The following is a 26,033-nucleotide window of genomic DNA, read 5'->3' on the forward strand; positions in this document are numbered from 1 at the left end:
ATGAGAGAGCGAATCGGGCATGGAAGTGCAGAGCGATGTGAGAAAGCATGGCGCGGCTTGACGAATGTCGAAGGACAGAATGGTAGCAGGACCGAACCTGCGAAGAGTGACAATCACAACGTGATGAGTTCTGATCAAGAGGATGCATGCGCCGTCGGGGTGGGTTCACCCCAGTATAATACTTCTAGTAGGCCAATGAGGCATATCCGATCTCCCAAGAGGTTCGAAGATTTTGTTATGAGATGAAGCTCCATAAGTTCTTGTTCTGTTAAAAGGGGAGATGTCGTACGTGAGTTGACGTACTAGACGTCGGGGACAGGGTTTGTCCTTCCTTAATGTTTATAGCCTCCTGACGTCGCGGCCAATCCGCATCGAGGGTAGTCGTGACATCAGGGGGCGGCGGGAGACACAGAAGGAAAGCGGAGCGGGAAGACGCGACTCGGCGGTGCTCTCGCCGGCTCCTCGTGGGCCTTGTTGTTAGTGGCAGGAAAAGAATAAAGAACGGTTTGAACACAATGCAGCTGCCTCGCATCCTTCATTCATGCCACTACAAAGTGGTCATGTCTTTAGATGCTGCAACAGATTTTGATATACTAGAATGGACATATATGTGGGGTGTAGTGGAAAAGGTAGGATTAGGCCCAAACTTTATTGGATGGGCTACGTTATTGTACCAGCAGTCACTGGCCTGAGTCAGAGTTAATGCTGCATTGTCAGACCCCCTTCCATCTTTATTTGGTACCTGGATGCCAGCTCTCCATCATGCTATTTGCCCTGGCACTTGAGCCCCTGGATTGTTGGATCCGAGAGGAACCCCTAGTGTGCCGCCTGCAGTGGGAAGCGGGATGGGGCGAGCATATCTTGTTATATGTGAGCGGCATCCCTCTGTATATTGCACAGCCAGATGCCACCATTCCCTTCAGCAGATCTTACAGCTATTTGGGAACTACTTGGGCTATAGAATACAATTGGAAAAATCCCTCTTATGTCCATTACCACAATGGGCCTAATGGCCTGTCAAAACAGACCCAATTATAATCTCAGCTGAGGGTTTTACATCTCTATCTCCGGGTATTTACATTACAAGGGAGCCCGAAACCTTAAAACTGCAAACTTGTACCGTGTGTTGGAAACTTATAAAAATGACAAAGCACTGGAGAACGCTGCCACTACTACTATTAGGTCGAGCAGCACTGTATAAAATGATTACCCTCCCTAAACTGCTGGTTGTACTCCAAAACACACCTTTTTATATACTCGCTGATTTATTAGAGGGTTGAATCAGAACTCAGGCTCCTGTTAAGGAGCGGAGAAGCAGTGTGTATTGCCCTCGTCAAACTCAAAAGGTTAGGGGGGGGTTACAGTGGAGACATTGCTCTTCCAGATGTCGGGAAATACTACTGAGCCACCCAACTGATAGTCATCATAGATTGGGCATTTGTCCTGCAGGTTCAACCTTTACTGAGGGAGGATGGAATGGCCATGAGAGCATGAGGCTACTCACCAGCCCTCTACAGAACAAGACCTGCTAGAGACCTACTGTGTCATCAGTATGGTAGTAGCCAGGTGAAAATCAGTCAACAAATATCTTGGGTAGGTCAGGAAATTAACAATTGAGATCCCACTGTGGGATAGTGGCACCCTGACAGAGGTGGGGAGCCTCCAGGGCTCTAAACGCTGAGACACAATTTAGCATCAGCAATCTGGCATGAATGGAAAGCTGGGGCTCGATCTCCTGGGATACAATCCAAATGGATCATGGGTTGGTGAACACAGAGGCATACAGGCACTTGCAGGTCAGGCATGCCCTCCTATCACAGGTGGACAAAGGAACAACAATAGATGAGCACTCACCACTCAAGGAAAGACGACTCACCGAACACCTTTTGAAAAAGGCTATGGCAAGTAACCTACAAGTCCCCCAACCCACTGGCACGGTTAAAAACAGACTGAGAGGCAGAAATCAGGGCTATGGAAGACGAAGAGAGGAAGCAAGCCCTGCGACCCCACACACCCCCAATGCCCTGGGGATAGGTTGCAAACCAAGCAGGATTTCCATTACTGCAACTACATATTCCACATAGGTCATTCTATAAAAGAGCTACATTGGTGAAGATGGAGTGAGTGACCTCTGATATCTGTGTAAAAGGGTGTGAACAAAAGGGCACTTTTCTTCATCTGCTCTAGGTGTGCCCTTCATTGAGAATTTCTGGGAACGGGTTAGAGCCGGCTTGTGCCAAACTACAGGAGTACAAATTGACTAATAAAGTGTGCTTGCAGATACATAAATCCACAGACGTTTCGAATGTGTTTGTATGAATATGCTTCTAACGGTATTCTTAAGAAACTCTGGGCCTGATTTAGATCTTAGCCGATGGAATACTCCGTCACAAACATGACAGATATCCTGTCCGCTGTATTACGATCTTCATAGGATATAATGGTATCGTAATACGGCAGACGGGATATCTATCACGTTTGTGATGGAGTATTTCCCACTCCAACATCTAAATCAGGACTTCTGTTTTAAGTGAATGTGGCTTGCATTTTGAAATTGGAAACATAACAAGTGTTTAAAAAAATATTTGACTAAATTATGCATCAAGAAAAGACAAAAATATCTGGCACAATGTGCCACATTTTGTGATAGTATTACTGCATTATTTTGTCTTTTTTTACATGCTAGTAATGTCTTTAACAGTTTAACACTAAACAATTGCAAAAATCAATTGAAAGGTGACCAGTCAACTTTTACAAACAATCTTCCACTGCTCAGCAACACGTGTCACTGCGTTTTCAGTAACTTTGATACTTTTGAGCTAGAAACAATTTTTTCGTCAAATCTGCAAATTATACTGCAGATGTCAGGGGTGTGGGATTTACTAAAATATCTACTTGTCCATGGAACAGGTTGCTTCTTAAATCTACTTGTCCTGTAAAAAAAAATCTACTTGGCCTTTTGGTGCCATGTAGTATGGCGAAAAATAATGGAAATAATGTAAGAGCTCTGATTATAGCCTCTCTGCTTATGCTAGGGCTACTACTGTAGTAGGGCATGAATACTTGCAACTTCAATCCCTACTACAGCAATTTCCTTATTTTGCCACTATTCCACAGATCTACATACTGGGGCTGGAGGAAGCAGTAAGCAATAGTTCCAGGATTGGAATGCCTTTAATTCTGCAAACCTACTAACCTGCATGTTTTAAGGATTTTCACCAGCTCTTCTCTAACCTCTTCCTATAATGAGAAAGGTCGGAAATTTACTCCTAACAATGGCAGAAGTAGGAGTTCTTCAGGGTTGGGAAAAAATGGTTGGCGGGAAAGTGAACTTGTAAACGCTCAAAAGATTTTCACATAAGAAAATCTACACATGTATATTTGCTCGTGCTAAAATGTAGTTCACAAATATTTTCTAGGAGTATGATTTCCTGGTCTACTTCTGTAAGTTCTTGTGAATTCATGAAAGCCACTAACTCAAAGACATACCAATGGTTCACTTTTGTGACTTTGTTTAAGAATCGGGTCCCTAATTAGGTCTGGCATTAACAAAGACATTTTGTTTTTATTAAATTTCCATTTCTCTCTATCTACTGGATGGCTTTACTGTGAGTGATCCCATTCTGCTCTTCCACAAGGAGCATAACGGCAAACAAAGTAGTTTTGCTCAGTGCCAGGAACTACTGTGGCAATCAGTGACATAATGAAACTGGAGCCCCCCACCACCCCTGCAAAGAACATGGAGGGCCCCACTCCTCCTCCAGACTTACTCAGGGCAGGTGCTGTGCTGAAGGGGCCCACTGGAGGGGGGCTGCAGGGCCTTTCTTACACCTCTGGTGCCAATGTGTGCTTTTTGAGACCTAAAACATTTTTTTCTTTTTGCCAGTGTTTGTTACAAAGGTGAAGGTCTTGCAGCACCCACAACAATAAAGTGTTACAAAAGCCATGTCAAAACAAGACACACGTTGACGAAACCAAAAGACTCACAAAAAAAAGTTGGATTGGTTGGTTTTGCCAGTGCTTGATTATTTTCATGCTTCCCATAATCTTATTGAAAATGGCTACAGTGATTTTCCATTAGGAATATTTTTCAGAAATACAAGCATGCATCAACACATTTTTACTAAATCACGTTTCAAAGAAGTAGCACCTAAAATTTCATAGCAGTGAAAAGTTTTTTTTTATTTTTTTCCTGAACATTTTTATGCTTACAAGCTTCTGCAAACCTTTGCATCTAATCAGAGAGCATTCTGGCAGCATTAAACTTGGCCTCATATTGTTAAACTTTTCAAACCTGTGTACACCTTTTTTCTTTTTTTTTTTCTTACTGGAATCACTGTCAGTAGTGCAATTTCACCATAAAAAGTTTATTTACAGTGCTCACCCTAATAATGACAACAGGTCAAATGTAAAGGTTAAGTGCTAACCTTGAGGTACACGAAAGAGTGTGATGGGGAGACAGGATTGGATATTAATTTGTCAACTCTGTGTCAGCCGTTGGAATGATCTCTACTTGGACCAGGTAATGCCTGCTGCAGGTGGCAGAGATCACAAGGTGCTCTATTCACAGTGATCAAGGCTGAAGGCAGATCTTTTGAAGGTGGGTGTCTCATTATTGGGGTGGTAGGACTTCAAATGACAATTACTAACAAGGGAGCACAGTGGGTTTTAGGGTGGGAAGGTGAAGCCAGTATACCTGGGTGAGAAAAGCAACCCAAATATAAAAGGAGACAGTCATGGACATGCAAGACCAAAATGAATTTGAAAAAAAGACAGAGAAACTGTTATAGGGTCTTGCTCTACACTGCAAACCAGAGACAGGTATATCGCCTCTCTAGGTCCCTAGATCCTGTAAAATCAAATCTCATACACATTCTAAATTTCCTCACCAACTTAGTCCTGCAGGGCATGGTTTACAGGTCAGTAAACTCCTTCAGAGCTGCCATTTCGACAAGCATTTGTCGGTTGATGGCTTTCAAGTGGGGGAACATCCTTGTTAGGAAACTTCTCGGGCAGCATATTATCACTTGCTCAGAACACAGCTATTCCATCCTTTGGGATGTTAATAGCATGCCTCACCTAATCTTGTCCTGGCCTCAGAACAAATTCCTAAATAGGAAGTCGTTTTCTAGGAAGCTGGCAATGCTGTTATGCACAGATCATGCAGGAGAGTGTCTGACATCATGCAGGAGAGTTTCTGACATCAGGACCCTGAACTTGTCGGGCATAACGTATACCCCAGACTGAGTCACCTTCACTGTTTGCAGGAGCACCAAAACTCATACTAGGGGAGGATGGGCATGGTGTAATGCCTGAAAGCAAATGAGACGGCAACTGAAGAGGATAGACCCATGGGTGAACATCAACCACTCATTTCACTCAGGAGACCTTTCAAAGCGATGATGCAAGAGGCCACTATTGATACGTTCACCTTCGGTGCCCACTTTGCAAGGAGTGCTATGTTGTTTAAAGTGTTATCATTCGGTGCAGGGATAGAGGACATAATGAATGTAGCAGACTGGCCCTCGGAATCCACTTTTACAAAACTTAATTTCAACTCTTTAGTGGATATAGCCTTGTTGGTGGTGTGTAAGCTTTAAAAGTGCAAATTTTTCACTTCCGGTCTTGACGTAGAATAAAAAAACTTCCTAGCAAACGTAAAGGAAAGTTTCAGTTCTATTAAGGACATGGGGGCAAGGATATTCCCACTGCTCAGACCTATGATTTCAGCAGCCCCTGCCTTTGTGAGAAGAATTGCAGGATCGAATTTGCCAGTTAAAGAGTAGGTACGATTTTATACTTTTATGGTGACAACAGCAAATGCTTGTAATAAAAGGTGACTACTGAAGGTTTTAACATGTTTATTACAATTCATTCTCTATGTAGCACCTACCAGGTTATCTCGCATATTACAATTTAGCTCTTTTTTTATTAGGAAATGAACAGAGGACAGAGTAAATGGGTCCCCTTTACTTGATGATGGCAGCCACAAGAAGAAAGAGGACAGGCAGGAAGCTATCATACCTCTTCAACACTGTACTGGAGACTGATTGTTTGAAATGTTGCAGTTTAATTTCCCTCTGTTCTTTGGTTCTGGAAGCTGCTGGAGTATGATAAAAGAAGAAAGTTATGCATAATCCTTGTTTCCGTGTCCTTTATAGAATTGAAACTTTCCTTTACGATTGGTAGGAAATGTTCTATTATCAGCAGAAAGGGTTGCCTCGGATCCCACTGAAGTCTGACAGCTCCACCACTGTCCTGTGTCTCAGAAGTCAGAAGCTTCCTAGGAATAGTGAATTATTGTGGATCATTTATTAAAGACTTAACGGCCATCACCCAGTCTGAAAGAACTCACCAAGTCTGCCTCTCTGTGGGGCTAAGGTTGCTGCCGTGAAGAAGAGTTTCAACAGATCAAAGAATTGCTGCCCGCAGACACCATCCTGGTGTATTTCGATTCAGCCATGGAGCTGTCAGCAGATGCCAGACCTACTGGTCTCGCTGCAGTGCTGTTTCAAAAACAAGACTTTGGCAAGTGCGCCCCCGAAGCCTACAGAGCAGCACCACTCACAGACAGAACGTTAACTGATAGCCATCCATTCCATCTTTATTTGTACGGCCACCTCTTTATGTTGCATACAGACTATAAGTCACAAATTTCTTTATTTCAAGGGTGATCAGTGAAACTTCAACCAAATTATGTCTTCCAACTACTAGAATATTCATTCAAGGTGGAGTACAAACCGACCTTTGAGAACTTGGCAGTCTTTAGGCGACCCCTCAAGAATATTTAGAAGTTCAGGAGACAGAGAAGTAAGTCAAGTACATAGCAGAATGACCACTGCCAGTGCCCATAACACTGAGTGCCAGAAGAACCGCCACCCAACAAGATGATTACTGGCAGCTGGTGTTAACAGAGGTTGCACAGGAAGATGGGAGATGCTAAAAATCGCACAGCTCAGAGGACGCCTGAAGCACAAAGACCACTAGAATCGCTGTATAATGTGTGACATGAGCCACCTGCAGCTGCGGACAGGAGCCTCCTCCGAGCTCCACTGTCCCAACATTTTCAGCTGTGTAATAGTCCAGATGATCCAGCTAGCCATGTATGGCATCAAGGCATGATAAAGACAAAGAATCCCCTACAGAACAAAGAGTGGTTGCCTCAGCTGGATGCGCTGGTAGAAATCACAGGGAGGGCATGTCTAATGTGTCAGGCATCCAGGAAGCCCAAATCACCAGTCCATATTATCAGAGACCAAGCTCTGTGACAATCCTGGGTCTGTGCTAGTATAGATGTTGGCAGTCTCGTCAGGCAGGTGGCCAGCACATGATGATCGTCAAGAATGATTCCTTGAAGTATCCACAGGTAGGGATAATATCCACCACCGCTGCCAGTGAGGTTTTGTCCTAACTGAAAAAGGAAGTGGTCACACTTGGCCAAGCATAAAGACTACACACAAATAACTGACCCCTGTTTCATGGGTAGGAGCTGACCAAGTATTTCAAGTCATGAAACATAACAAACAAGAAACGCCACAGCGACCCCAGGTTAATGGGGGAAGTTGAACAGTTCCTGAGGACCATGAACAAGGCAATTTGCATCTCACAGGCCAACTCACAAACCCTGGAGTGGGCCATCTACTCATTTCTATGCGAGTGTCGACAGACCCTGCATGCCATTACAGGTCAGGTGCAGAGTCAGGAATGCAAGGGGCAAATGGTCAGGGAGGCAATCCTGCATCACCCCAGCTGGGTTCCTGTTTCCTTTGATGACAAGTACGTATTACTGTGTTGTCACAGGAGAAGTAACTAAAGAGTACCCGGAGGCAAGTCGTTAGCTGGGGAGCAAGTTCAGGATGCCTTCTGAATTACAATTGTGGTAAATGATTCACCGACATGGTACCATGGTGAAGGTGAAGAGAGGTGCAGAAGAGGTCACGAGAAATGTATCTTTCTTCAAAAGGTACCAAGGATTGACTGCGTAGAGGGAAGAAGTCAGGAGAATTGGAAGATGAGTTGTGGATGAGCAACCATGCACCAAGACCGCCAACTGAGAAAGAGCATGCAGGTATCAATTCGGAAGGATACACAATGGGCAAAAACCCTAGTGCTGTAGCTGAGGGGCGCCCCAGCACAAGAGTAAGATCACAGCAGATCAAGAGCAGGGAAAATCATCCTCTGTATCGCTAGAGGCAATACGGCTCCACCCATGCACCTTCGAGATTTTATGGTATAAACTAATAGTATTTAAGTGTGTGCAGTTACTAAAGGCAGCCCATCAAGTTCCATGCATCACAGATTAGTCTAACGCATTGGAGGCATGTCCCTGCATCACCCCATTAAAAAGGATTATCATGCATAGTTACTGCCTCTCTATTTGTCACTGCACTTTGCTGTCAATGCTGTAAGTGTGCAGTCAGCAGTTGTCTGTTTACCACTTTAATATGCCCCAGGCAGTGTGAGCCGGGCCAAGAAATGAGGTGTCTGTGGTTGTAATGGAATCCTCCACATGGCCCAGTTTGCTACAATTTATTTCTGGTACTCCTTTTCCTTACATCTTGATACACAGCCAGGTTAAGTGTGAAGGTGTGTACTGCTTCCTAGACTAGCTTTGTCTTTTCTCCAGAGTTGGAGGCCTCAAAGAGCCGGGCATACAGCAGCAGCCTGGCCGGTACACTCAAACTGCAACATGAACTAGCCAGCTTCATATGCGCAGCTGGCCCTGCTAAAAATTGGTGGCAGGAAAGACCCTGTGATATTTCAGTTACGTAAACCATTGCCCGAGACTAAGTTGTCCTGTATGTCGACAGAATGTTGGATGTCTAAGGGGCAACTATGCATGTTTTTTGCCGAAAGTTTGTGTTTATTGAGTGAGGCAACCAGTGTTCAAATGGGCAGGTGATGTCCAGTTCAGAGTACAGAGTACCTACACTTCGTTAATTTAAAAAGGAACAGTACCTGCACTGCGCAGCACTGCTCTACTACACTTAATGGGAGAGTACTGACACTTTTCTGGCACAGATACTGTGGATTGTAAGTACCAGCGCTTCCATGTTTTTGAGGCGACCAGAAATAAAAGAAAATGGATCAGGCATAGACATGTTATGTTATGTGTATCTGTAAAGAGCACTATCACCTTCTAGGGTATCCTGGCACTAAGCAGATGTGTGTCTACCACTGCCTATAGTAGGTTGGATAATTTAAAAACAGTTCTTCAGCTTCTTGCAGAATTCAAGGTGGCTATGATGTGGAGTGGGATGACGTTTCACGCTTTAGGAGTGATGTAAGAAAACGCGGTCTGCAAGATCTGGTTCTGTTTTTGTGTGGGATGTGTGCTAATAGGAGTTCTGCGAAGGTGCCTGTGTTGTTGATGGAAGAAGCGACTGTTCAGGTAGGTACGGCCTACGTTGTGTAGTGCCTTGAATGTGTGTGTGTGTGCTTGCACACAGGTGAGGAGTTTGAAATGACCACACGTGTATCGGAAGCCAGCGGCGCTCCCTGAGGTGTGATGTGATGCAGTTTTGAGTGGGAGATTGAAGATGGCTGGCAAGTTATGAATGGGCTGCTGTCTTCTAGTAAGTTGCTTGGAGATGCTGGCTTAGAGGGTGTTTTTGCAGTCCAACTTGCTGGTGACAGTTTTTCTAGTGTTGCCTGGAAGCCAATTGAAGATCTTCCTCAGCATCTTCAAGGTCTGGAAGTAAAATGCAATGATGGCACTGACTCCTCCGGTCTGGGGTTCCTGTCATCATTGCTGAGTGTGGGCCAAAGTTCGGCTGGCCACAGCCACCAGTTAAAGTGCATGGTGAAATGTTCTTGCTGAAAATCACTACTTCCATCTTGTCGGTTTTGAGCTTAAGACAGGTTGGCTTTCATCCAGTTAGCTACTTTGGTCATGCAGGTTATGAACTTGTTTCTTGTTATTGGGGTTGTAAGAACCCCTTATAGAAGGCCATGTACAGGCTCCTGGGCCCAATCATGGTGGCTGAGGCCTTTTACTTCTGATGTCCCGAGGACTGACCTACTATGAGTCCTGAGCAACTGTGCCAAGTACCCTTTCAGCACTTGAATCTCAGTAGTAGGTGTGTCCAGGCAGTCAAGGCTCCCTTGGGGATGTAGATACAAGTCAGTGAACATGACCCATAACTCAAAAACGCAAACGTTGCACACAATAAATCAATGTCCAATACTCGTTTTCTGAATAAAAAAAATAAAAAAGTATTTTATTTCTAACTGCTCTACATATGCAAAGGTATACGACATTCAGGCGCTATAACACAACCCCCCCTTGATGTTGGGGCACTAGTATTTGTCAGGCCAATCCCTGTCCCACCCTCCTTCGTGTAATATGCTTGGGATTATTCCCTTTCACTGGTAGCTGCATCCAGGGAATGCAAACTATTAGGCTCTACTCAAGAGTTTTCCCTTTGACTCGTTAGGAATTAGTCAAATGTGTCTATGGTGTTGCAGCACTATTAGTAACCAGTCCCCTAGGAAATTAGTCAAAGTGTCTATGGCAGGGTTCTGCAAAGTTGGTCCTGGAGAGCCGGGTCCATGCCAGATTTTTAGCATTTCCACATTTAGAAAAATGTAGGTTTCTGAAACATCTTTTTTCTAAATGTGGATATCCTGAAAAACCTGGCATGGATCCGGCTCTCCAGGACCGACTTTGCAGAACCATGGTCTATGGTATTGCAGCACTATTAGCAGCAAGTCCCCGGGGGCCTCAAAGGCCCGGTTTCAGTCTTACCCATACCAGTGGTATGTTAGTGTTCAGAGGTGCAGTGAATGCCCTCTCCTCTGGAGCTCCAAGTCCAGATTCTGTACGGCAAAGTCAGGTCAGTCACAATGGTTGCGGCAGCACCCGGTGGCGCAGACTCTCCCTGGTGAGCAGCGCTTCTAGTCACTTTCCAGTGATTGCAGCTGCTCCTGCTCAGCAGACACAAAAGGTAAGTTGTTCTTCCTCTTGCAAGTGGGGGGGCTCATGTGATCCTCCAGCTCCCAATCAGAGTTCTAATGCAGGTGCAACGTCCCAGTGCCATCTCAGTGAACCGTTGTGATTTTGTCAGGTGCAGATCACAGTATGTGGACTCGACCTGCTGGCCATTGAAGTACTCCTTTGGTCAGGGCAACAACTGGAACCTAGACAAAAGTGGTACCTGCAGCCTCTCCTGGCATATGGGGTTGCTGTGGTAATCCCATTCCAGGTGCAGACTTTTCGTATGCAATCGCCCTCACTACGGCGGCCATTCCTCGCTTTGGACCTGAGTGATGGTACTGGTACAGTGACCATAGATTATAGGGAATACCGGCTTTTGGTCTGGGAATGGGATGGTCTCCTTTCTAGTCACACAATTGTCAAAAGGTCTACCATGTATGTGCACCTATAGGAACTGTTCCCAGCTGCTGTTACGGCCAGTGGCTTGGGACGGTATCCCCTATAATCTAGTCACTGTACCAGTATCATCACTCAGGTAGGACTTGAGTGGTTTTATGGGTGTTGAATTAGTTTCCGGTGTTAATTCACCATTCCAGATAGGGATCCTCAGCCCTGCAGAGTCATTAATCTCAGCAGTAATGTCACACCTCGTTTTAGATGGACCTGTGAACGCCACTGTTAAAGGTGATATACCAGTTGTCCACAAGGTATTTTTTGTGAACCTGGATCCCTTTTCTGTCCAGCAGCTTTTATCTAAGAACTCCCTCCTGTCCAGGTTCGCAAGGTGGTTGAGTCTGTCCTGATGGCATTTTCCTACCAGGGTAAGAAGAGATTGCTGATGATGAAGCATGACATGAATAAGTGTGTGAGGCTTCCTCTTCCATAAGAAAAAGCTTCCCTCCAGTCTTGTTAGGACAGTAATCCTATCACACCTTTACTTGGGAAATGTATCTGCCGACTCACCCTGGGCAACAGTCTAGAAGATTTATGAGTTACCATACCTGAAGTGACAGTGATGCTTTTCTATGTTTATCCAGGGTGTGCTATTTACAAACACACACTGCCAGCACACACAGTCTCCATGTGAGCAAGGCACAACACTTCACCCTTCATGTATTGTACTTCATGCAAGCACACATACATCCAGCACATGCTGTCATTGCGCCCACACTGCGTAGCACTATATCGCTCATGTAATGTATTTCTCTTGGGCATACATACACCCAGTACCTGTTTCTATCCACACATGCACTAAACAGTACTGCTCTGCCCCTGTACTGGAGATCCTTCCAAGGCACTCATAAATCCAGTGCAGAGTTACTACTCCTGTGCTCTGCAGTACCACACATCTGCCTGATGTAGGCCAAGGAAGAGTTAAGCACACAGCAGCTAAACTTTTAAAAAGGTGAGTGAGCCTGTATGCCTCACTCTTCTGATACAGGATAAGAAGGTCCTCTTCACTACTGCTGATCACTACATGGTATGCTGCCACCACCGTGCTTGTGCTGCCCAACTCTTGGTGAAGGTGCTAGCCTTCCATCACTATGAGGGTAACGCTTTGAACGCCCCTTTCAGTCTAACAAGACCACAATTATTGAGAAAGGCCTATTGCATGGGCATGATCTGTGTTTGCCTACAACTATTCGTTTTTTTTAAAACAAGGTGACGGATGGAATGCTTGAATTAATCTCAGCCACTGGCAATTACTCTGGGTCGCATCCCAATCCATTTGTTTTTGCCCACCATGCCACCTCAGTAGACACAGCTATATGCAAATCAGTCTTGAACCTGCTTCTCATGGGAACTGTCAGGTCTGAACTACCAGGCCATGTCCTCCCTGAACCAGAACACAAGCAAACCAGGAACAGTTTCACCATAGTTAGGGCTCTTCAGCCAGGTATAGCTTGGTTCCAGTGGTACAGTGAGACTGAGACCCACTTCTGGGCATATGCGGCGCACTTAGGGCGGCAAATGCAAAAACAACAAGGTGAAAGTTGGGATGCTTGAATTAATCTCAGCCACTAGCCAATCAGCAATAGAGATCCAGACAACACTACAGCTGGACACTCAGGGCAGGGATGCATGTCTTTACCATGCAGAGGGCTTGTTCATCCCAATAGGGGTCTTGTCTGAGAGGGAGAGTATGAGTTACGACTCACTGGAACAGGAGAGGATGTTGATGTCCTGTGCGCAGATTACATTGGCCAGGGGGATCACAAGGTAAGTTCTGTAGTATCCCATGGAGTGTTTCTGCTTTTTGTCTCTGTCCTGGCTGTTTGCCCCCATACAACTTTGCAGTGGCAAGAGGTGACAATATGTTTACTTTGCTCACACAACAAAAGGCAGGCTCCCACATCTAAACAGAGGCTCTGAACAGCAGCACGCATGGCACGGAAGTATAGGCTTACTGGTGTAGGAAGAGGTTATAGTGGAAGTGGACCAGGAGCTGGTGGGTTGCCGGGTAGGAGAATGGGTGGGGGTGAACGAATTCCAGTTTGTTGTGGCAATGTAGCTAGAACGTGTAAAGGAAGTTATGGGGCTACCCTTAAATATTTGACTGCGTTGCCACAAATAATTCCTCATTATTAACACAAACTGTGTGTTTGAAAATGAGAGAAGAGTTATAATAACCCCTGGTCGTACATGGATACCGACACTCCGTCAAAAAAAAAAAAAAAACGCACTGTAGTAAAGCATAATGCACTTCTCAAGGAAAGTTCTCTCTTTCACAAACAGATTCCAGGCTGAGGGTGTTCTGTGTGACAGCGAGCATGCCAGAAAGCCTGAGTACACACAGTGAGAGCAATATGCATTTGTTACCATGCTGCTAGTAACCTGCACCTACTCATAGATATCTGGAGCAGCGCCGTCAAAATGTGAAAACAAGTTTCTCTGTGATCAGGTGGCAAAAAGTCCTAATTGCTGTATCAGCCTTGTGATGTTTTGTTTACTGTAGCTACACATGGCAAAAGTCAGCATTTAGAGACACCAGTGCTTGCTACAAACCGCTGTACCCAGGCAAAATTACAGTGTAGACAGCCTGTTCTTCGTTTATTTTCTTATAAATACATGGAAGAAAAACAAGCATTTGCAATGCAGTGGGTCTCGAGTTTGCTAGAGTTAGAGTTATTAGCATTGTAAATTCCTAACTGGACTTTTCGTGCCACATAAATTAAAAATGAAAAGTAAAACAGTTGATATAAGCAAGTCAATTCAAAGCGCCACAGCCGCCAGGAACGCAAGAGTTGTTGGCTCCCTGCCTGAATATCTAGAAAGGATTGCGGCTGGGATGAAAGGCTATCCAAAACCAGAGGAGGGGCCATCACACGCTGTAACAGGAGTAAGCGTGACGTAGTGTGATGGCCAACAAAAATGTTCACTTAGTACAATCGCCTGGGAGGAAACTCAGCACGCAGAGGAGGGACATTTCACAAAATGCACCAATAAAAATGAAGCATTTAAGACAAGCACAACAAAGAATGAATAGTAGTAGTGGGCGTGGTTAAAAGCCCACAGAGCGATTACAACAGGCCAGAATGCTTGCACGCTTGACCCCAAAAAATGGGGGAATGTATTTTCCCTACCAATGTTGAAGCATGGTCGATTTTAGGCTGTAGGTAGATAAAATAAAGCCATTTTTGTCTTTAAAAATCTGCAAAGTCCAATCTGAATCGGTTCTGTTGACATGTGTACTTATATTTTCATAAGTTAACAAGGGATGCATGCAACATCCAGCATCTTATGTCCCTTATGCGGGAAACGCCCATTCACCTACCTACACTGAACTCTTTAAGGGTTGCTTAGGACATTCTGAAATTAACCTTATAATACAGGCACAGCTACTTTGACTTGTGATAAAATGTCACTCAAAGTGTCACAGGTTAGGCAATTAAATGTCACACATAAGCCCACTTTAGCCATTGAAGTGGCACACCTAAACACAGGCCAACTACTGACATCATACATACGCACACAGGAAAGTTGACAGCTATGTAAATGACCTTCAATAAATCAATCAATCAATCAATCAATCAATCAGAACTTGTAAAGTGCGGCTTACTACCCATAGGGCCCCATTCCAGCTTTCTTAATGCTTACATAGCAGGGGGAAAATGTTATGTCCTGGTGCTCCAACTAGGGAATTATAGGGGTGTACCACATGTGCAGATCTGCCAAATTCCACGCATCTCGTCTTAGAAAAACGCATTATAGGTTATGCCACCGCACACCCACCAGACTTGCATGCGTTCACACAAATGTATGCCCTTCGGCAAGGCTGAGATCAACCGAGCAAATAAAAAAGGGCCTACAGGGTAGAGGTGCCGAGTGAGGGTAATGGTAATGAGTTCCTTTATGGGTCCACAGTAAAATGAATGGCCAGGTGTGGAGCAGCTGTTAACCAACATTACCCATTCTAGTTTTGCTTCACTTCATTTGTGCTATTGCTTAGCAGGTAATAAATGTGTAGCTTTGAAATGTTGCAGTCATAAAACTAAACAGAAGAATTTGCACAAAGTGCAATTCTGTGTCTTGTGCTTGCACCACTGTGGGCAGGGGGTGCTGAGGGAAAGGCCAGCAGTCACAATCCGCGTGACTGACTCCTTCATTCCGTCCGGGCTTCACTCAAGGATGTTTTACGACCATTTTCAAAGCATTATATTGCGCTGATTTGTTCATTTGGGATATTTGTTTTATTTCATGAGCAGTGTCACTGAAAGGGCATCAAATGTCACACACAAGCCCACCGAAAAATACGGAGATGTCACAGAGGCTGTAGGCAAACTGAAAAACTGGCAGATACGCACGAGCGGGGACAAGAGTCTCCTCACCTCCGGATGAGGGGGGCGTTTGGAAGGTTCCGGATATGACGTAATAAACCGCCGGGGTTCCACCACAAGATAGTTACTGTAAAACAAACGGTTTTACAAACGGGAGGCGGTTCTCTTGGTTTGCTGGACATCAGCCCGGACCAATCACCCCCTGCCCTCCTCAGGATCCCATCCCCCTCACCTCGCCATTCCGACCGCCTCAAGAGGCTGTCAGTACCCCGGCCCCGCTCACCTCTCGGCGGGCCTCTGTCACCCAGTCAGGCTGGAAGACGCGGTGCGGCGCCCCCTGCCGGTAGTTGATGTAGTTCGCCACCAGGGATGCTGCCCGGGTGGCCGGGTAATGAGACGGGGGTATTTCCATCCTTGCTGCCAGCAGTACGAGGGCCTAAAGCTGCCAGGCCAGGTGTAGCAGCGGCCCAACCCACAGGGCCCGACCCGACAGCTCCGCCTGCAGCCCCGCCCGCCCCCTCAGGAAGGGCCCCGCGTCTGTTTACACTTCAAGGAGCGCTCTCTAGTCTCTCCCTTTACACGTCATTTATTGCAGAAGCGTCTCTTGGCTAAGAATTTGATCCATTTATTTTTTAATTCGTTTATTGTCTTTTGCACTGATTGCACTGCAAATGTTTTAGACAAAAACGTCTAGTGCTGCAGTGTACAGCCTGCCAGTGTCTCTCCAGCTTAACCGTTGAATATCTGACAGCCTACTTTCACAAAAAAAATATCACCATTTAGTTCGGTGGTTGTTAACCTTTTGAATTCCGTGGACCCCACTTTATCTTTATTGGAATGTCAGGGCTTGGATATTCCGATCTTAGTCGATCCAGTACCTCTGTCAAAAGGTTTATGTAACCTGTGTGGGCATATTCTGCGCCTGCGGGAGGGGGAACCGGTCTGGAAAACGTGGATGGCAATGTTGTCCGGGTCACAGTCCAGGAAAGGGTCCGTGGAGGGCAATGGACTAGAGAGTCCTGGAGGCTCCTGCAGCGTTTTTTGAGGGCCTGGTGAAGGTCATAGGATGAATTGGAGTGGGAGTTGTCGTCTCTTTGTCTGGGAGGGAAAGTGGGGAGGAAAAGTCGGTGATGGGAGGGGGTAGGAGTCGAGTAGTCGTGCTCTGAGGATAAACTACGTGATATGTGGGCCATAGCTGCCGCATGTGTCCAGTTCTAGGTTTGGGGAGCGTCTTAGTCTTGTGAGGGAGGAGAGTTGGCCATGGGTTCAGTGTCGGATGGGGAGTACTGACAGGGCATTTCATTTTAGCTGTGGGCTGAAGGACGAGAGTTAACGCTCTGTTTACATACTGGGTGACCGTTGCATCAAGGGCATGGGCAATATCACCGGCCAGAATAAATTCCCCTCAGGTAAAAATTCCCCTCTGTGTAGCCTTTATTTACCCTGGCATAGGGGATGATCTTGTCTGCCTGAGGCAATTTCCATAATTTGTGGTCTTAAATAATGTCAGCAGGCTCCACTTGCTGAGCTGTCAGCATAGGCTCGCATGACCAGGGAAATTGACATGAAATCAAAGCCTGGGCGTGTGAAAACGCACTAGAAATGGGACTGGATGGTCCTGGCACTAGCATGCGGCATCTCCTGCTCCTTTACACCCGCGTTGGGTGTTATTCTCACAAGCAGCATCTGTTATAAAAAAAAAAAGAGGAATGGAGCGCGCTTAAGCTAATCGCGATTGTTAGAAATGGGGTCTTTGGTTGGCAGTCAGGTTACCCCCTGTCCAAGCAAGGACCCTCACTCTAGTCAGGGTAAAAGAGAATCACCCTCAGCTAACCCCTGCTCACCCACTTGGTAGCTTGGCACAAGCAGTAGGCTTAACTTCAGAGTGCTAGATGTAAAGTATTTGTACCAACACACACAGTAACTTAATGAAAACACTACAAAATGATACAACACAGGTTTAGAAAAATAGGAAATATTTATCTAAACAAAACAAGACCAAAACGACAAAAATACACAAGTCATCAATGAAAAAGCAAAAAGAGCCTTCATGTAGTTTTAAACACACACTAACACTGTTAGCGTGAAAATGTACCTTGGGTGCATCAAAAATAACCCCGGATGGGCGAGTGTGCGTCAAAAAAGGCTTTTGATGTGTCGATTTCACTCACAAGCGAGACCTTGCGGCGTTTCTCTTTTCGTCTGGTCAGGCGCGTTGTTTTTTCTCTATGCTGGAGAGCGATGCGTTGATCCGGTCAGCACTCTCGGGTCCGGGCAGGCCTTGCGTTGTTTTTACACGCCCAGAAGTACTTGCGTCAGAAATCCAGCCGCACGATGATCCGAAAACCACGTAGCGTGGGTTACGATCTCACCAGCCTCCGTCAGCGATGCTGCGCGTCATTTCCCCAGCTCCGTGCATCGATCTTCCAGTCGCGTTGCTGGAAAGCAACGATTTTCAGCTGCGAAGCCAGCGGCACGTCGATCTTTTCCCTGCACGGCGTTCTGTGCGTGGATTTCTTCCTCTTAGGCTGCCAGCGTCTCCTTTCAGGGTCCCAGGAACTGGATGGGCACCACAGGGTAGAGGAGGAGTCTCTCCAGAGACTCCAGGTGCTGGCAGAGAGAAGTCTTTGCTGTCCCTGAGACTTCAAACAACAGGAGGCAAGCTCTAAATCAAGCCCTTTGAGATCTTCACAAGATGGAAGGCACACAAAGTCCAGTCTTTGCCCTCTTACTCTAGCAGAAGCAGCAACTGCAGGATAGCTCCGCAAAGCACAGTCACAGGCAAGGCAGCTCTTCAGCTCTTCTCCAGGCAGAGTTCCTCTTGGTTTCTAGAAGTGATCTAAAGTCTGTGGTTTTGGGTGTCCTTCTTATACCCATTTTGTCCTTTCAAGTAGTCCTACTTCAAAGCAAAGTCTCTTTTGAATGTGAAAACCTGCCTTACCCAGGCCAGGCCCCAGACACTCATCAGGGGGTTGGATACTGCATTGTGTGAGGGCAGGCACAGCCCTTTCAGGTGTGAGTGACCACTCCTCCCCTCCCTCCTAGCACAGATGGCTCATCAGGAAATGCAGACTACACCCCAGCTCCCTTTGTGTCACTGTCTAGTGTGAGGTGCAACCCGCCCAACTGTCAAACTGACCCAAACAGGGAATCCACAAACAGGCAGAGTCACAGAAATGGTATAAGCAAGGAAATGCTCACTTTCTAAAAGTGGCTTTTTCAAACACACAATCTTAAAATCAACTTTACTAAAAGATGTATTTTTAAATTGTGAGCTCAGAGACCCCAAACTCTACACTTCAATCAGATTTAAAGGTAGCCCCCATGTTAACCTATTAGAGGGACAGGCCTTACAACAGTGAAACACGAATTTAGCAATATTTCACTGTCAGGACATATAAAACAAATTACTATATATCCTACCTTAACCATACATTGCACCCTGCCCTTGGGGCTACCTAGGGCCTACCTTAGGGGTGCCTTACATGTAAGAAAAGGGAAGGTTTAGGCCTGGCAAGTGGGTACACTTGCCAAATCGAATTTAAACTTAAAACTGCACACACAGACACTGAAGTGCAGGTCCGAGACATGATTACAGAGCTACTTATGTGGGAGGCACAACCAGTGCTGCAGGCCCACTAGTAGCATTTGGTTTACAGGCCATGGGCACCTCTAGTGCACTCTACCAGGGACTTACTAGTCAATCAAATATGCCAATCATGGATAAGCCAATTACATACACAATTTGTAAAGGACCACTTGCACTTTAGCACTGGTTAGCAGTGGTAAAGTGCCCAGAGTAAAAAAAAAAACTGCAAAAAAGTCCAGCAAACAACAACCTGGGAAACAGAGGCAAAAAGCTAAGGGAGACCACGCCAAGGATGAAAAGTCTAACAGCGATCATGCAGCACATTAGGTAATAAAGAAAAGGATCTGTGTCGTTAGCAGCAAAGAAACAGGATGATCATGGCGCTGAGGGCTTTATATATGGAAGCGGCACTTGGGCAAGTAAATGTCACCTAGGTTGGGATATGTAGTTTTTTCTTCAAGCAATTTAATTGGCTGCTGTGTGTTTCATGTTACAATAAACAGCAAAGAAGGAGAAGCATAATCCGAAACCTCCGGTCCTGACATAGAATTCAAGGAGCTCTCACTAGTTTCTCCACTTACACGTAATTTATTGCAGAAGCGTCTCTTGGATACCGACCTAGGAATTTGCTCCATTTATTTTTTGATTTGTTTATTGTCTTTTGTATTGATTACACTGCAAGTGTTTTAGACAGAAACGTCGAGAGCCGCATTGTGTGTTCCAGTTAATGATGGCCTGGATTACACAGAAACATTTAAGCACTGTTGTTTCACATTTAAAATGAAAAATAGATAGGAACAGCCAGCCCATTCCTCTCCCCAAAATATCTGGCAGCCTACTTTCACAAAACAATATTACCATCTAGTTCAGTGGTTCTTAACCTTTTGAATTCTGTGGACCCCACTAAATCATTTTTGGAATACAGGGACCCCATTGAATCATTACTGGAAGCCGGGGACACCGGAATTAAAAATAATAATAATTTGGAATGCAAAAATTTAGAAACAAGCATTCATCAAACAAATATGCAAATGAATAAATATTTTATTTAATGCTCAATATAAAAAAATCAGAATTTTAATGGGAAGTTTGGAGCTTTTCTAAATTCAACTTTAGAACCTCTTTAAAATATACATGCCTCCCCTTGCCAACATAGTCAGTTTCTACGGACTCAACATTATATCCTCTGCAGATGACACGCAACTCATCCTCTCTCTCTCCGAAAACTCCACCACTACCTGATTCAACTTCCAGCAATGCACGAGCAGTGTCACAAATTGGATGAGAAATAACTCTCTCAAGTTTGACACAGACAAGACTGCAGTCTTGATCTTCGGCAATGACAACCTCCCCCTGGGGCGCCTCCTGTCGGCCCACAGAACCGCCGCCCACTCCAACCCCAGCCAAGCATACAAGAAATCTTGGTATCATCCTGGATAGCAAACTCACCATGAGTTCCTCAGTTGATGCAGTGTCATCATCCTGCTTCTGCATCCTGCATGTTACGTAATATTTTGAAGGGGTTTCCTAAAACTTGAGATGAACCATCACCCAGTCCCTCACCACCAGTCGATCAGACTACGGAAACAACCTCTAGGGAGAATTGAGACCCACCTAGTTCAAACACAACAGACCATCCAGAACGCCGCAGCAAGTCTCATGTTGGATCTCCCTTGTTGTACCCACATCATCCCCCCACCTCAAAAAAATCCACTGGCTCCCAGTTCAGACTCCTCACACTTGCAAGGCCCTGCACGGCTCCGGACCACAGCCACTGCCTGAGATTTCACAAACCCTCCAGACACCTCCACTCTGCCTCCCTATCGCTGGTCCACACCCCACGTACAAAGCAGCAGAACAGGAGAACGCTCCTTCTCCTACCTCACAACCGAAGCCTCGAATGGCCTCCCCCTAGAGGAGTTCTGTAGGATGCTGAAAACCTGGCTGTTCGACTGAGACCCCGGACCCTGCCAGGGTCTGAATGCCCTCACTGGTGACAAGTTGTGCTACTCCCAACACAATTGGGCATCCCAGCAGTGGAGACCTATTCTTGTGTATTTTTGGAAGGGTGTAGAAACAGGATATTGTTGGATTAGAGATTTTTAATAATTCTGCTTCCTTTTTTGATATATTATTTTCTGTTTCTGCCTCCTCTACAAGACTTTTGATTTCCAAGCTCAACTGTGGTGTGGTATCAATTTCTAGAATTTTGTAATTCTTCTCATGCTGCGAGAGACATCTGCATAGCTTCTTATAATCTGTTACTGTTTGTAGGACTATTTCTCCCCCTTTGACATTTTCGATGCATAATATTTGCAGAAGACAGTTTTACACACAAACACATATCGAAAGCCATCTGATAAGAATACCCTTTTGAAATTTGATTGCTTTCATTCAAGACCTTTAAAAGAGAACCTCCCCTATGGTCAATTTGTACACTTAATGATGAATTGCAGTAAGATTGCTGACTTCAAATTACAAGCAAAAACCCTCTTTGAAAAATTAAGGGCACATGATTACCCAGGAAGGATAATTCAGAAAACAATGAGAAGAGCTAAAAATCAAAATAGGGAGGCACTATTGGAGAGCAACCAAAAGGACTCTAACGACCGTCATCTAACTTGTGTTACTACTTTTAATATTGTGTCTAATCATGCAAAAAAATTGTAAATAGGAGCTGCCACATTTTAAACACAGGTCCTCTTAAATGGGAAAAACCGTGTTCTCTTTCAAATGAGCCTGACGGATTCACCGGTTGTCACCAGACCCAGAAGATGTAGGGATATTAGAGACACAGTCCCTGATTGTTGGGGCCTTCCCAGTGCAGTAGGCCATTACCCATGTGGTAATTGCAGAATTTGCCATCTAACGACTATTACAAAAACTTTGGACTTATGGCTAAAAACGATATGGACAATCAGAAAACGCACTAATTGTAATTCTACACAAGCAGTGTAATTTATTACATGCCCTTGTTGGTTACGATATATCAGTATGACGGGGAGCAATTTTAAAATCCGGATTATTTAACATCACAACAACATACAAACTAAAACCAAGATGTCTGAACAATATCTTTCTATGGGACACACAATAAATTACATGAAATGGGTAATAATGGAACAACTAGATAGTGGAACCAGGAACCCAAATAAATTCCTTTTTCAAAAGGAACAATGATGGATTTACCGGTTGTCCACCCATAAAGAGGGCCTTAATGACAATATACCCTGGAATAATATTTTCAAATAAAATTAGCCAAACGACCCAATTGGCAATTATTAGGACCATAACATCACTGATACACTGTATGCAAACCTTGGGGTGATTTGCATATGCCGACATACATAGTTACATGAGGACCAAATTAGGACATATTGGGTAAACATTGCAAGAACTATGGAGTTACCAGTTTTCTGTCTATTTTATTAGGATTAAAAAAAATCTGGACTGGCTTGAAAATACCAATATGTTTTCTTTTCACATAACGTTAAGGGCCCTCTTCCTCTTTTAAAGAGCTGTATGCATTAGCACCATCAAACTATACACAATATTACATTTACCATATTTGCCTGAAAATACCAGGAACATTTGTTATCCTAACAATGAGGATGTATGTTCTTTGCAATCTTTGTGCAATGACATTGTTACATCATGAGGGATGTTACGCATGGAATTACATAATTATGGGGTACGCCACGTTGCATACCCCGGAAGATGCTTAACCAGTGCCTTCCTCAAGCTCACAGCAACATACAGAGTTTAGAGCACACTATATAATTCCTTCACAGGTTCAACTCCCTGATGAAGTAAATTGGGGGGGAGGGAGTCACAAGACTACACCAGACAAATAATTGGAATATAAAATCCTGTAGTGCTCTGAACTGTATTCTTCTTCGGTGTATGATAGTTGGGTCCACCTGCCTCTAAGACTCTATGGGAAGATATACTACCAAAAAACATCTAGGTCTTTGAAAAAACAATTTGTTTATGTTCTGCATGTATAGTATGCGCCTCAAGTGTTAATGTATTGCTTGCACTTTCATCACGAGGGACCTTGAGCAACTCCCTTTATATCAATAATTAGAAATACTGCACCAAATTAGTGCCTTATTTATTTACAGAGTGGTGTGTAATGCGGAGTACGAGTGTCTGGAGTAGAGTCCCAAAGATATTTACAATTTCAAATAATAAAGTTTCTCCTGTTGATCTTTGCAGAACAGTATCTTGTGCTGAGAGAATCAAGACTGTAAGAAATGTGTAAAATAGCATGATAAAATGCATCATAGGTGCACACATTTGTGTTCTACTCCAGATATTATAATGTGGTAGGGATCTTGCTAAATTGCTGTTCCTGAAGAAAGTCATTTGGCTCCAAGTGCTGTTCTTGATATGGCGGAAACATGTAGACCAGGATGCTGATGTGGAAGCTCATAACGTCTCTGTTCATATCAAAAGTTGTTGTTTTTAACCTTACCAAAAGGTCCCATCTAAGAAGGGATACCTGCAGGTGATTTAAACACATCAAATACCTGGATAATAATTCGCTCTGCTATACCTTAAGTGTTAAAGCACGCCCAAATACCTTAGGTATACTGGGCGAGAACCCTCTCATGAAGCATGTCACAAATATAACCAGTAGGTGAGGGTTCTTTTTCAAAAATTAGGGGAACCTCTGATCAAGGAGAAAACATATGACTAAACGTACTGCACAAGTTCTCTGTCTTTTGGTATTTGAATGTGAAGACAGCTTGGAAGTGGAGCGAACTGATACACTTTTTACTCCTCTTGATGAGTCAAGGGCTAATGTTTTTAGCCACTTAACCTTGGCTGTCCCATATTTCTCAAACATAGACCACTTGCTTCCTGTCAGTGGACTACCTTAGCCTCCGAATCAAGAGCCTTTCTCTACAACCCATGGTCTGTCTTCCAGACTGTACCTCATTTTTATGTTCTGATTATCCGTTCCCAATTTAAGGGGTAAATAGACACCACATGAATATATTAAACTTGTTTTTACATAGGATGGCACCAGAGAGATGGCACAAGATGAGTGAGGCAATGCTGGCCAGGCACATCATTTGCTATTTATTCAGCTAATGGACTGACATCCAGCCTTCATTCTTACAGGACGCATCTCGACAGAGGATCGTGGAGCCATCAAGGTGTTTAGCTGCCTTGGAGGCAGCATTTTTTAAGGTGCGACAGTTGTGGGCCCATCTTGAGGTGTGAGCCGACTGGGCCTTCTGTGACCAAGGGCCATTATTCTAACATAGCCTAATTTGTATTCAGGCGACAGCCTCCTCCGCTCCTTCTGGTGCAGGGAAACGATCAGCGGCACAGCTGGGGACGCTGTGGGTTGGAACACTCAATTTCTGCTCCAGTCCACTAGTTAATGCTCTGCTCGGGTTGCCTGCAGGTCAGACACCTGTGGAGCCTGCTCTCGCTTGGCTGGACTGGGGCCTGCTTATGGCCCTGGGACTCTGGGGAGAGGGAGGGCAGTCAATTACCCTGCACATCGAACAACTGAATAATCCTGCATCTCTACAGTATTGATCACACACCTCCTGGGGTCCTGACTACCCACTGCCCCTCATGACAGTGGTGGAAAGCGGACAAGCACTAGACCAAACTGGTGTTTGACAGGAAGCAACCTCCCAAGATTACTGATGAGGTTGTTGTCAGAGAGCGTACACCTGTTGGGGGTCAAAGCAGCTCAGCTGAGGATATGGCCATCAAGGACCTACTCACAGATGTGCACAACAGCCTGAAAACTAGTGATTTAAAGATTGATATGCTCACTAATATGCTGGACCGCATGAGTAATCGCCTCGACAATCTCAACAACAGGCTAACCAGTGCTTAATTTCAGCTGGTGGTTTGGGTGTGGGGCACCCACACTAATTTTTTGGGATCAGACAATTAATGCAAGCAAAAGGTACATATGGGAAAGATGCAAGAAGAGAAAGGTTCACGGGCCGGTCGCACCGAGGGCGGTGATCAACTGACTGCGGGGGTCACAGGCCCACGAAAATGAGATGTGCTGATTGGCCAGCGTGCTTTAAACTTGCAATTGGGTGCTGAGATGACGACATTGGGGTGCTCAAAGGTGCACGTTCATTGTTGTTGGGACCGCCACATTTGAACCCACCCACACCATAAGAGCGGGCGTCACAGTTGTAAAGACACAGCCAGACGGGAAACACCTTAGCCTAAACTAAAAGACAAGAGATGCTCAAGGATTGTCCTTGGGTTGCCTCTTGCAAAGACAAGCCGGAGCAGCGCGTGAACACGGCACTTGCAGCCCTGGCAAGGCCAAGGGGCCTCCCACTGCAATTCGGTAGCAAGAGAAGCCTAGCTGCTGAAATGCTGCGTAAGAGGCCCAAACACAAGGAACTGTCTACTCTGAAAAAATGAAACTGAAACGTTTCATTTTTGTTTAAGGAAAACAGGCTGCATTAAAAAAAAAAAAACGCTTTAATAAAATTGTAAAGTTGTAAATTTTGTTTTGCGGCTCGCAATTTGCGATTCACAAAAAAAAAACACAAATTGTGAGTTGCAGAAACAATAGTCATACATCTGGCCCCCTATCTCTTACATTTACGTTTAGCAGACGGTGGCTCATTACTGAGGTGTCATTTCGAGATCCGGTAGTTCCTTCTCAATTCGGTTAAACTAAAGAGCACTATTTTCTAGAGAACACAGGTGATGAGGTTTCCTGGGATACAAT

At 44.9% G+C, this 26,033-nt stretch overlaps 1 protein-coding gene across 1 annotated transcript in view; it reads right to left on the reverse strand.

Annotated features, from left to right (window-relative positions):
- LXN (latexin) overlaps positions 1-16,232 on the reverse strand; it is an 80,160-nt gene extending 63,928 nt beyond the window's left edge. The window contains exon 1 of the mRNA XM_069236275.1: positions 15,998-16,232. Within this exon, the coding sequence (XP_069092376.1) occupies positions 15,998-16,126 (129 nt within the window). The 5' untranslated portion in view covers positions 16,127-16,232. The remainder of the gene's footprint in view (positions 1-15,997) is intronic.
- Between the last annotated feature and the right edge of the window lie 9,801 nt (positions 16,233-26,033).

The sequence above is a fragment of the Pleurodeles waltl genome, chromosome 5 (genome assembly GCF_031143425.1).
Source record: "Pleurodeles waltl isolate 20211129_DDA chromosome 5, aPleWal1.hap1.20221129, whole genome shotgun sequence".
Taxonomy (NCBI): domain Eukaryota; kingdom Metazoa; phylum Chordata; class Amphibia; order Caudata; family Salamandridae; genus Pleurodeles; species Pleurodeles waltl.